Source organism: Camelus dromedarius, chromosome 1 (genome assembly GCF_036321535.1).
Source record: "Camelus dromedarius isolate mCamDro1 chromosome 1, mCamDro1.pat, whole genome shotgun sequence".
Lineage (NCBI taxonomy): Eukaryota > Metazoa > Chordata > Mammalia > Artiodactyla > Camelidae > Camelus > Camelus dromedarius.
In genome coordinates this window covers 16905212-16918951 of record NC_087436.1, presented here as the reverse complement: position 1 = coordinate 16918951, position 13740 = coordinate 16905212, and the positions used below count along the sequence as shown (strand labels likewise).

The following is a 13740-nucleotide window of genomic DNA, read 5'->3' as shown; positions in this document are numbered from 1 at the left end:
AAGGAAATTAAAATTATTCACAAACATTCGAACATAAATATAGTGCACTGCAACCCATTAAAGCATTATTCAATGCCAAAATAACCAAAAATGCATTATACCCATATACTGCTAACATTGATTTAATATTAAAGAAAATAAATTAATGAATAAGAAAAGATGTTCAGAATATACTTTTGAATGAAAAAATAAGGTAATCAAGCATTGTTGTTATAATAAGTATGGTTAATTTTCTTATTTTGGGCTTTTTATATAAAGCATAATTTATAAAAATTATTTTAACACATGGTAAAAGACAACTGTTAAAAGGCTTTACAGGATGCTCATAAATATGTAGTAACAGCATAGAGAGAATAGAGAAAGAAGAATACAAAGATCTAAAATAATTTGAGGTTAAAGGCTGTCCTATGTGTTTGGTTCAAGAATAAACCTAGAATCAGATTAGGAATCAATCACTGAAGACAGCATCCTAAAATAGCCTTTTGTGACTGACAGTATCTTCACCATCTGTTAATTTCCTAATGCAACAACTGAATGGGAGTGTGTGGCCTCCTGATTACTACCAACCAGGTGTCACCATCTGTGACCTAGTCTTCAATACCAGGATCTCCTACAAGTCAGAGTTTTGCGTTTGTGCCCCTGGGATGGATTTGGTCCCTTCCAACTAGCCAATGAAGCCAGCCCTGCCTGTAGTCTCAAAGGAGTCTTCTAATGAGGGATGTTGGAGGAGGTTAGAAAAAAGAAAAGGAGAACCCACAGGAAAACGACTTGATAAAATGAGAATGGCCCAGGTTCCAGAGAAGAGGAATGGGCCAAGTCCATTTCAAGACAAAGAATTAAGGCCTGTACAACAATTTTGATCAATATAGGAAAAAAAAAAAACAATTACAGCATGACTTTTTTTCTTTTGCCTCTTTCTAGTAATATTATCATGGTGGTATTTTTCACTGCTTTGGGACCTTGGGCCTCTCATGTGTTCCATTTAGAGGAAATGTCATGCAGCCCATTATTAATGTATTCAGCAAATATTTTCTAAACTTCTAGTTTATCATAGAAACCATTCTAGGCACTGGGGTCGCATTGGTGGTCTAAAATGTCTTTAGCCTTGTGGAGTCTATGTTTTAGTGAGGAAGACCAGGAATAAACCAATAAAGAGATTCATGATGTACTGTCAGGTTGGAATACATTGTGAGTTGAAAAACAAAAGAAGTGGTGTTCTTCTAGAGGTGGGGTTCAGGGAAGAACTCTCACAGGAGTTAGCATCTGTCAGAGATACACAATTACATCTGCCTGATTCTGCCACTGGGAATCATATAAACGTGGACATTCTGCAATTAATTCCAGGAAATCTTGCACCAAGTATCAAGAAATATGAATATATGATCAAGATATTTTCCTTATGGAACTAGTAATATTCATTGTCGTCAACCTTAAAAATAAAGCAGCCAGTTATTTTTACCAGCAAAATGGGTTTATTCAGGAATAGCAGAGAATTGCCAAGACAGATAAGCTATGGTGAATCACAGGCAAGTCTGGAGAACAAAGGAAAGCGCTTGTGCTTTGAGTAGGTTTTAGAAGGAAATTGGCAAGGGTTGTTTTGAACAAAAGTTCATTGGAGAAGAGCAAGAGTTGGAGGTTTTAGAGTTTCTCACCTAAAGGGGTGATTAGAGCTTTGTTGCTGGGGTAGGGAGAGATCTTCCTTCTTTTCCTGAAAAGCAGGTGATATAATTCCCCTATGATTAATGTCCTCCTTCATCAAAATAATTCTTATCTTCCGTCTTCCTGCTGGTTATGCAAGTGCAAAGAGTGGTATGTATGTGAGAGCTCTCCCCTTGGGCTTCCCGGTTCCATTTTAAATAAGGTTTCCTTTATTAGCACACAATGTGTCTGTACTGTGTGTGTTTGTGTCTGTTTCTGTCCTTATCTCTTTATCTTCTCCATCGCCTTTACCTCTACAGCGACCACTACTATTATTATTGCTATTACTATCACTACTACAGGTCTTTGAGTCCTTACTTGTAGCTCAGAAATCCAAAAACCTTTACCAAAAAAAACAACAAACCTTTCATAACACATACGGAGGCAAATTTAACTCATCTGACCTTTGGTTGCAAAACCTGACCAGATCCAACCAACAAAAGGCCTATATAACGGCCTTGATCTCCCACTTAATGAGAATATCCTTATGCTTTACTGTAAAATGTTTCAATGGTTTGATTACAGGCTTGACTGTAGATCCACTTATCTTCTTACCTTTCTAAAGTTTGAAATATTCTGATTCCCAGATACGCCTGGTCCCAAGAGTTTCTAATAAAGATCATGCTTCTGCACAACTAGCACAAGATACAACCATCACCATGGCTGTCACTTATACTAAAATCTTTTGTCTTCAAGTATCTATATTTGTTATGCCAATTCCTTCTAACATCTCATTAGCCTAACGGTGTACAGCTGAAGAGAAAATTTTGCGCCTAATCCATCTATTATTTAATGAACACACTTGACTTTTCAGAAATTTTTTTCCGATCATTTAAAAACACATTATAGCAAGTCTGAAGTCAATGCAATATTAACAGCCATAGCAATATCCAGAGCCTGTGGACATAACCCCGGATACCAGCGCTTTCTGCATCTACTGGTACTCTCTTTGTCTACTTATCATTACTACTGAAGTCTTCATTCATATTCAACACCCATGTCTGGTGCATTTTGTTTGATGAAAACAAGCTAATTAGTGCTGAACCTTTCCTAGTTCATAAATTTATTCCTAGGAACATTAAAAGGAAGTCAAGTCAGACATGTTCAGTAACAGATGCTTGCCTTTTTTGGCTGCCTTTTTACAGTTTGTTCCCTTTCATTACTTTTTAAGAAATTTAGTTAATGTTCCCTTTCGTAGAGAACAAGTGTACCCAGCTTCCCAGGAGGGTGGGGGTGGGGGGGTTCCCCAAGGCAGGCACAGTCTGTTCACTCCCTTAACCTAATATCTGCTCCAATGTTCTCTCCATCCAGCTTTTCATTCTTTCATCCAGGTTTCGGTAACAATCACACTCCAGCTCATCTCAGAAAGAATGCACATGTTGACTGGAGACTAAAACTACAACTATGGTGGGCACTATTAGTAAAGCACGTGGGCCTAATGCCCCTCAAACACCTTTCCCACACAACTATATCTCAGAATAAAGGGTCAATATGATTTAGAGAATTTGACTGAATCGTTTGGCTTCTGCAGTAAAGAAAGATTTTGAAGTGGCTTCCCAAACTAAAAATCCAATGGTCTTTTATAATAAAAGAAATGAGAAGTGTAGATCATGATTTTTCTCTATATAATCAAATTGATTCAAAAATACACATTTAAAATTATCCTATTTACTTATCTAACTTTTCATTTTGAATACTATTTAGTGTGAGGGCTATTGTGATGTGGTTTAAATGGTGGTACACTGGTAAATCTAAGTAACATTACAATCCAAATCTTGCATTCACCAAGAGTGCTTCCTTTTAAAACTTTGTAAGAATATATATATATATATATATATACACACACATACAGAAGTCTTGAGCAGTTTATTGTGACCATAGATCTTAACCTATTTATTGCTAAAGGAATTTTGCATGGAGTAAAAAGTACTTAACTAGGACAACACTAGAAATTTCTATCTAGAAGGAAAAATTCAATAAAATGAAATAAGTAATTATTATAAAAATACTAGGGACCATATAAAATATATGATATAAAACTATCAGGCCCAGATAATACTGTTGCAAGGTAATAAATCATTGAAATGTGGCATTTTGACTACAACTATATACATTAAAAATAATTACTAAACATATCAAAATAAATATCTATGTCATTCAAAATTTTATATTTCATAGGAAAACAAAAATGCATTTCAAAATTAAAATGTGAAAGCTGAAGATAATGTGCAGTATTAGACATCACATTTCTTGTAATAGGATCAAAACAATAAATAAAAAAACTAGATAAGAGTAACTTCTGGAATGCTGCTCAAAATGTCAAAAAATCATAGTCACTTAGTTAACTCAAGGCTTAAACTAATTCCCAGACTACTATAGGATTTTCAAAATGTAATTTCATTGGTATCCAAAATGATCTTTAAAAATTTAGGAAATCATTTGAATGAACAGAAATTTTCGAATTGATAGCCACAATGATTTGTGTTAATGCTTAGAAATATCAGAAAATCAAATCAGATAACCTTTTTTTTTATCAAATGCAGCCCACAAGAGGAGAAAATCGTGAGTATGAAAACAATTACAACACCTTCTCAAATGTTGTGCAGGAGGGAAGGAAAAGAGCAGAGAGAAGAAATTGTGATGTGGGAGAAAAATGAGCAAAGATGCTCTATGAATTAAAAGTTAATTTACCATTTTTTATTATGTAATAAAATATTTCAAGTGAATGCCCACAGTCTTCTGACAGTACAATAAAGCATTACAAAAAGGTGTCTAAATTTCCAAGTTAAAAGAAGAATATCCCCTTAGACTCATACAGCTTTCTTTTACCAAAATGGCTCAAGAAAATTCTCCAGAAAAAAGTGATAAGAAGTTTCATTAAAATCTAGTCAACCCATTCTATGGTCAAAATTAAGCTTCTATAAAGAATGTTATATACAAAATCTCTTCTTCATTTCTACAAAATATGTTTCTACAAAACTAATTTTTTTTGGTTTTGTTTATCAGATGAATCTGTAAGTATGTTAAAAAAAAAATGACCACTGACTCTTGGTTTCTCCTCTCATATGGGACTTGTTCTCCTTGGGAGGAGGGAGGTCTAAATGCCCAGAGGACTCACAGTGTGTTCTTTGAAACATAAAACAATTTATAATGCAATCAGTTATTACACCAAATTCTGCTTGCTTGTAATCCCTTACTTCCTAGTGTCAAGGTTAGGCAAATTCTTTTCATCCAGAATTAAGAAAATAAAGTGATCAAATGTCTTCCTACAAGGCACTTCGTGATGATGGGGCTTTGTTAAAATCTTGTTTCTGCTCTTGCCACTTTCCTCTTGAATGCCACACTTCTGCCACACTGAACTTCCCTCACTTCCTTGAAATGCGCCTGCCCTCCCACGGGGACAAACCCAGCTAGGTTCTTTCTCCTCTGCTCCTCTCTCCCTGAATTCTGTCACCACCTTGACGAGTATGGGAGCACACATGCTTGGGCATTCCCTTGCTTGTCATCTCACCCTCAACCTAGGGTGTCACCAGATGGCAGAGGTCCTGTCAAGGAACTTCCTGACCCCCAGAGCCACTGCAACATAGCCATGAATGAGCCACTAGCTTAGAAGAGTTTTGCCTTACTGATAACTAATGTGTAAAAGTTACTTCACCCTCTCCTGTGTTTCCAAATATTAGCTAGAAATTAACTTCTTACACACATTTCTGTTAATATTTGTTTTTATCCTAGCTTTTTAAAGAGCACTATTGATAAATACATTTATTTTTGCATCTCACAATTTTGATAAATACCAGAGTTGTTTTCCACACCTACAGTCCATCAGGTTGAGGATTTCAAGATTGCTTCATACATTGTCATAAAGTTAGTGAACCTTGTAAAGAGGAGTTACGAAGTGAAATTGCAGCAACAAAGTTGGAGATGGTGGTCTTTCCTATATATGCCATTGCAATGCAATATCACATTTTTATGTTACACAAGAGATTACATTCACAGGTGCTCACTTACTTTGGATAAATAATATCTTTCAAGATAGTTAAGGCTATAAATATCTCAGTACTTCAGAGACCACAAAAAGTAGCATTAGTAACTTATTCTTCAGGATGCGGTTTCTTTAACTTCACGTAAAGAAGTTTTAGGGGGCCATATGCCATTGTTTACAATAACTGGGAATTCTAATACAATAAGTCTGCAGTTCAGAAATGAAACATTAAAATTAAAGACATACAGCATTATTGTATTATCATTTAATTAGAACTAAAAACATATAAGGATACAAAATACTTTAAAAAGAAAACAAACACTTCAGGCTTAAAAGGGATAGTGTTCTTTTAGCTTAAAGAAAGCAATCCACAATGACTTTCTTATTTGAGTGAATTAAAATTTTGATGTGTAGCTAAGCTATACAGAGTGTTTTGAAAGTAGAATGTGTTATAGTTTTCTCTCCTCCTACAAAATCAAAGACAAGGTTATCTGTGCCCTGTCTTCTCTTCTTTCAACAATGCAAGCTTCTTTCTACATCCTCAGTTTTCCTAGTTACTTTTTGTCTTTTGGACCTGATTGAACAAACTCACATCAAGATTACTTAACACTTCACACCCACTAGGATGGCTGTTATCAAGAAAACAGAAAATGTAGTAAGTGTTGATGAAAATGTGGAGAAACTGGAACACTTGTGCATTGCTAGTGGGAATGTAAAATGGTGCAGCCACTGTGCAAAATAATACAGCGATTCCTCAAAATATTAAACATAGGAATCAATATAGATCAGCAATTCCACTTCTGGGTATATACCCAAAAGAAGTGACAGAATGGACTCAAACAATACTTGCACACTCATGTTTACAGTGGCATTATTCACAATAATCCAAATGGTGAAAGCAGTCTAAATGTTCCCCAACAGATGAATAGATAAATAAAATATGATATATATATATATATGTATGTATATATATACAAGAGGATATTATTCAGCCGTTTTTAAAAAAGGAAATTCTGACACATGCTACAACATGGATGAACCTTGAAGACATTATGCAAAATGAGATGAGCCAGTCACAAAAGAGAAAGCAGAATACCTGTTGCCAAGGGATAAGGGGAGGCAAGAACAGGGAACTAGTATTTAATGGGTACAGAGTTTTAGTTTGGAAAGATGAAAAGATTCTGGAGATGGATGGTGGTAATGGTTACACAGCAATGTGGGTGTACTTAATGCCACCAAACAGTACACTTAAAAATGTTAAAACGTGTGGTAAGTGTATTTTTAGTCTTTTGAGGAATTTCCATACACCAGAAATTGACACAACACTGCAAACTAACTATACTTCAATAAATATATATATATAGGAAAAAAAGTTAAAATGGTAAATTTTGTTATGTATATTTTACCACGATTAAAAAATGGGGAAAAAAAAGATTACTTAAAACTTTGTAATCCTTTTTAGGACTGTTATTATTTTAAAGAATAAACAAAAGGAGAATCCTTACTAAAAAAAAAAAAAAAATCAGACTTTCAATGGTAAAAATTAAAGGTGCAGTGAGCTGCAGGAAAGGAATTTGAAGGTCTGACCTTACCCTCTCTTATCCATTTACCTCCCCCAACATAGTTGGCTTGCAAGAATAAGATAAAAGCCTTAACTGGACTGATGCAAAAGGCCTATTAATGCTTAACTAGTCTCCACTCTAGTCCACCCCAAGCTCTTTAGACAAGTACACATACCCAAAATACCATCTACTATGTCAACCACGTTTAGAAATCTTTTGTACTAATTCCCCAGTCGGCAATGAATAAACACTCCTAGTCTTGTATTTAGAGCTATCCACAGTCATGTCTACTCTTGCCAGATTAATCCCAAAAGAACTATGTTTAAATGTACTTCACATAGCTAGAAGCAATGTCTACATTATTAGTGTAAAACAGGGTAGAGCTGGAAGGCTTAGAAGCAGTAGTTCATTTATTCACTTTTACTGGAAGATAATGAAAACAGCCTTCTATGGGTATCACTTGTTATAGACATGTATGAATTAGAAATATACATCCCATTAGCTGGAAGTAACTGTCTATTCTGTGATTAACTAATATGTTCTGAAAATAACAGATTACAAAGACTGTTCAAATTTCAAAAAACATTAACATAATTTCCTAGTCTAAATCCATCTAAATTTCCTTAATAATATTCATATAATGTCTTTATCTAAACAGGGTGGTAATGATTTAGTAGGTTCACTCAGAAAGAATTAAGCAGCATAAGTCAAATAAGACATAATTCAGAAGTTTTCATTTACAGGAAAAATATAAAAACTCAGTGTTTTTTAAAATAGTAGATAACAAACTATTCAATAGGAAAAATTATTATCAGCTGTCTAATAGTGCTATGGACTGAACTGTGTCTCCCCATAATTCATATGTTGAATCTTTAAGCCTCAATGTGACTATATTTGGAGATACGACCTTTAAAGAGGTAATCAGGTTAAATGAGGCCATAAGGGTAGGGCACTAATCCAGTATGATTAGTGTCCTTGTAGGAAGAGAAAGACACTAGAAACACATACACAGGAAAGGCCATGTGAGGGCAGAGCAAGAAGGCAGCTATCTGACAGTAAGGAAAGAGAGGCTCCAGGAGAAACCAGTCCTGCAGGCACTGTGGTCTTGGACTTCCAGCCTTCATGACTTTGAGAAAGAAATTTCTGTTGTTTAAGCCACTCAGTCTGTGGTATTTTGTTATGGCAGCCAAAGCACACTAATACAAATGACAAGTCAAAAAGAAAAATAATCAACGATAGGAAAAGAGGAAAAAAGACACAGGATGAGACGGACACATTCACACACAGAGCATAACATATGGGAGGTGTAAGAAACCCAGACATATATACAGACACTGTGAGACCTAATGTTGTAAAACAGCATTTTGAAGCCTTTTAAAAATCGCTGCTAAAGATTTCAGAATCACATGGGTTTCTTCTACTATTCACATAGTGACATCTTAGGACTTGCCCTGATGAGTTGGTGAACTTAAAGTGAAGTTCCAATTCTATTTTCAAGTCACAGATTCCCATGTCCAAGATTACTCTCACTCAAAAAACCATTAGTATGTGGTTATAAAATTGTCCTTGGAGTTTTAAGTCCTCCAAGTGCCACACCCTAACGAACCTCTTGGTTCTCCATTGGTCTCCACTATCTTTACTTGATAGTCTAGGTACCATTACAAAAATAGGTGCGATCACATTTGGCACAAACCATTGGGATGATCACTTTGACTATTACTGCTCTTCAAACAAAAATCAATACGTGTATTTAGGAGTTAAGGTGATTAGCAAAATTTACACAAAATAAGATAACAGAACTAAAGCACTGCTTCAGAAAAAAGGTGAATTTCAACGGGGAGTCATTTTAGGAATGAAATATGTCCAGAGCAGAATCTTACATGTTATATCAAAATTAACTCAATAATATGATAGAAAAATGGTAATGCAAGTCTATGTCCAGTTTTACAAATACTTACAGTATAATAATCCTGAAACACTGATGATTCAGAGAAAGTAGGCCAACTGGAGTCACGAGCCAAACAGGAAAACCTTTTTGACACAACTCCTCTCCAATCATACAATGCTCTGTCTGTTAGAAATATCAATGTAGGTTAAAAGAATATTTATCCAGGGAAAGTACACACTGATCACACTGCTTAGTGTTACAAAGAGGAAAGTAAATCATCTTTATGGCCCCACTATTCCGTATTAAAATTGCATCTTGTCATCTAATCAGAGAGATGAAGAAGTGATAGCACTGCATTGAGAGGCTTCAATTAACGGGCTTCCTCTTACAGTAAAGCTCTCGTGTTTTTATTGCATACAGTGTGCCCATCAGAAAACTAATAGGTTCATTCTTTTGACTTTTCTCTTCAAGAAGACTGACTTCGTTTTAAAGGAAAGCTTAAAGCAAAATCATATTTGCGAATAGCACTTACAAAAACAAAAGAAACCTCCTTTCCCAGTCACATAAACAGCTTAACAGAAAATTCAGAATCATTATGAAGGCACAAGTTTTGACAATGCAAAGTAAATTAAATTATTGAAAGTACTTAAGGTAAATAGGTTGAAAGAGCAAAAGGTTAGCCAGCATATGCCCACGTATTTCTTCTGTCTCACGGTAGTTGTTAAGTGGGATTTCTGCATAATTTTTTTTTAATGAAGAAAAGATTTTATATTGATTTGTCCACTTATTTCTCAGAAATATTAAGCATTTTAAATTACAAAAATTCAGTTTAATCCTACCATCCAAATGAATCAAACTATTTTTACATTTCCAATTTTCTTTCTAACACTTATTCATATACATATATTCTTTCCTGAAACCTTCAATTTAATAGAGCCCTCTACGGGCCAGTTAATTTCATATAAATTTAGGGAAAAGAATATATTCTCTCATTTCATTGCTTCAATTTACTTACAGGACCATAAGTTAAATGTCTTCTATATAGGGAGGTAGAGTAGTCACATGAAATAATAAAAAAGTGATATTATCTCAGGGACATCCTAATCAATACATGCACACACGCCCTGCCCCATTTTAATTTTATGTATATTTCTTCAATTTCAGTCAAAGAGTCTCTGCCCTCTATCAAAAAGGAAGTCTCTAGAAGAGGCAACATAATAAGTCACACATTTCAATCACAATGCAATGTGAATAAGTGAATGTATTTAATGGAACAAATGCCACTAAGGGGGAGATCATAGAGAATCTGAAAATATTAGTATCTGAGAAGAGGACAGCAAAGGAGAGGACACACACATCATACTTTATTTGCAGACTTTTATAAACCTAGGGGGATATAAAAGGATAGCATAAGAGTTATTAAAGATGTGGAAGCCCCTACAAATTTCTTAGGAAGCTTTTTTGACTAACTTGAAGCATTTCCCAACTCATCGGCACCATCCCTGTCCCACCCACTTCCCTGAATGAACTTCTACAATAAGCATTCTCACTATTTTAGATAACTGAGCGTCTCTTTCCAATCTCCTTTTTTAAATTTATAAATTCTTCAGGGACAAGGAAAATATTTTACTTGGAATTGCTCTGTGATTCTGGTTTATTAGCAATATGATTAAAGCAGATATGTAAACACTAATGAACAAGAATTAGCCTCACAAGGTTAAATCTCACAGGCGAAAGGGAATCTTTGTGATCACTGAAGAGCCCAACCCAAAATGAAACTAAATACTATATGACTTATTTTTCCAAGAGATTCCAGAGCATTCCAAATATTTTATCTTGTTTACTCACAAAACAGACTCATGTAATTGAGAAGGACATACATTGTTTTCTCTAGTATATAGGTATCATACTAGAAAATACAGCTATAACTTTTCCATGTCAGGAAGCAGTAAAGCCTCCACTAAAATTCTCAAGGTAATCATTCACACCCTGATCTATGCTAACGACTCCTCCTCGGAAGCCACGCACAGAAGGTGACATGCAACAAATTTTGGTTTATCCCACAAAGTCAGTAGAAAGTTATAAGCTGATAGTTTGAAGAAGACCAAAGTCATATATCAGACTAAATCGTCACAAACCCTTCCCGGAGCCAACATCCTCACAGATAATGCCAGAGAGAAATGAAAATTCTGAATACTAGGTATGTGTGTGTGTGAGAGACAGAGAGAGACGGAGCACAAGAGAAGGCTGTACATTGATAGGTGAAAAAATAAGAAATCTTGTCAGTACTCCCAGTTTATTAGCCAACAGAACAGAACAAAATACTCAGAGATTAAACAAATCTGGGGAAAATGAAACATCAAAATTTGGAAAGAAACCAAAATATTCCCATCACATTAACAAGGAGGGACTGGCTAACTCTGAACATAGAAAAATTGGAAAACTGTTAAAATCTATACTAATGTCTTCCTGCACTTGAATTTCCTGAGTACTTACTTAGACTCTTTTTGAAAAACTTTATTATGCCACTAGTTCATGTTATGTTGTTGTCTTCTTCATACCTCATCTCCCTACCTAGGCTTAAAAGTTTTTCACTTGCTTTGTATTCTCCATAATATTAAATACAATGCTGTACCCCAAGCACAAGTTCAATATATGCTCCTGGATTGATTTAGCATCAAGTAAAAGGCCAGTCAGCATGCTGTTAAGAGTAAAAGGCCCCATACAATGCAACTGACATAAACACCGAAAAACTGGGAGAATCTTTAGAAAGGTATTGTTTTTAATTTTAAGATTTTTCAAGACCGAATATTTTTCACCAAACCATCTTCCCTCTCTTGATGTTTATCTTGATGTATAAAATGATAATAGTTTTTAAATACATATCAGTTTTTATTTCATTTTCCATTTTCATTCAGATTTCTGTAGTTAACAGTGACCCTACTATTTACACAGGTGAGAGAGATTTCTAAAATCAAATAAGCGTAGTTATTTTAGAAAGTTAAATGACTTAGATGACTCACAGAAAACTGGTAAGATTGTATCTGGTGATACTGCCAGGAGAATGAGGAAAGAAAGAAGGGAAAGAAGGAGGAAGGAAGGAAAAATCTCTAGCTAGTTAAAACATTCACCACTTTTCTATAGTCTTTGTAGCGACACATTTCCTCCATATTGCAAACCGATAGATTTGTCCAAGTTGTCTGAATATCAGCAAAAAGCCCAAAGACAATAGGAATTCAAACTCTTCAGACATACTGTTTTAGTCTACCAAGAAATCAAATGTTCATAAGAAATAATGTATGCAACTGTCTCCAACAGAGCCAAAGAAGTCCAGATGCAAGCACAGTGTCTTTATGAGGACGTGACAGAGCCCAGGACATCACTGGGCCCCGTGGTCCTGTGTCCCTAAGCCTCTTTTATGCCAAGTTCATTCTGTTTCCTTTTTATCAATTCCCTTGTATCAATTAATTCTTTGAGTTAATTGCACATGCAGTTTTAATCTGTAGGTAATTACAATCAATTAATAGTTAGGAGACAGAATTAGCAGTTCTTAGTTTGATTATCTATATAATTAAAAGGGGTGGTAAACTAGAGTTGACAAATAGCATCTTAATCACTTGAATAATCAAACCCCAAAAGCTTGCTTGGGCAGCTGAATTCCACCTCTTACATTAGTTTAAATTTTAGAATCAATGACTGAAATGTCCATTTAAATCAATTTATATTGTTAATTTATAGTCAAAAATGAACAATGTGTATTCTAAAATTACTTAAACTATTTACCTTCTTTCGTTTGTTTATAACAAACCACTTCCAAAAGGAGTCAATAAAAATAGATTCATCAAACTAACTTATGTATATCAACTAAATATCAGCAATAGAGATGACTCCCAAATCTTATGTTATAAAACATCTAAGAAATACGAAGTCCTTTTGTACTAGGTTCTATTTAACACTTTTATTGAAGTGTGTACTGAGAGACAGCAAATAAGCCACAGTTTTAATCTTTCATTTTTGGCTGTCTAATGGAAACAGTTGTTTGAAGATACAGAGCAAATACCAAGCAGCAGGATAAGTTTAACGTGAGTTAGAAAAATTTATGAGGACTTCATTATGGTTAGGATACAATATAATAGAACAGTGGCATCACTGTTGCATAATATCCTTGTGAATTGCCAAGTATTTGAACAAAGTTTGGCAGATACTTCCAAGCTTATAGTAAATAAAAAATGTCCAAAAAGAATCATGATTTCCGGCTCAATATGGCTTGTTACCTTCAGCTGTGAGGCAGCCCCTTTTATAGCCCCACTGAAATACTCTCATGATTTTAAAAAACAGATGAAAATCTCAAGGTCACAAAAAATTAAATTTAACCATTTATCAATCTGCAGATGAGAAAACATTTTTCATTGATTAGGATGATGAAAGTGAACAGAGGAAAGCAATCAGTGATCTTTACATGACAATTCACCCCTAGCCCATCTGAAAGCTGTTAGAAAGAGATTTAATAAATACTAAGAAAAAATAAACAAAGAAAACAGAACAAAAACCATTTCTCTAAAATGTGGGTGCTGCTTTTGAAGGATCATTTGCCTCTCCATGACCCCCCC

At 34.8% G+C, this 13740-nt stretch overlaps 1 protein-coding gene across 1 annotated transcript in view; it reads right to left on the bottom strand.

Moving 5' to 3' along the window:
* IQCM (IQ motif containing M) overlaps nt 1-13740 on the bottom strand; it is a 280897-nt gene that overhangs the window by 184307 nt on the left and 82850 nt on the right. Inside the window, exon 6 of the mRNA XM_064479062.1 lies at nt 9201-9313. Within this exon, the coding sequence (XP_064335132.1) occupies nt 9201-9313 (113 nt within the window). The remainder of the gene's footprint in view (nt 1-9200; nt 9314-13740) is intronic.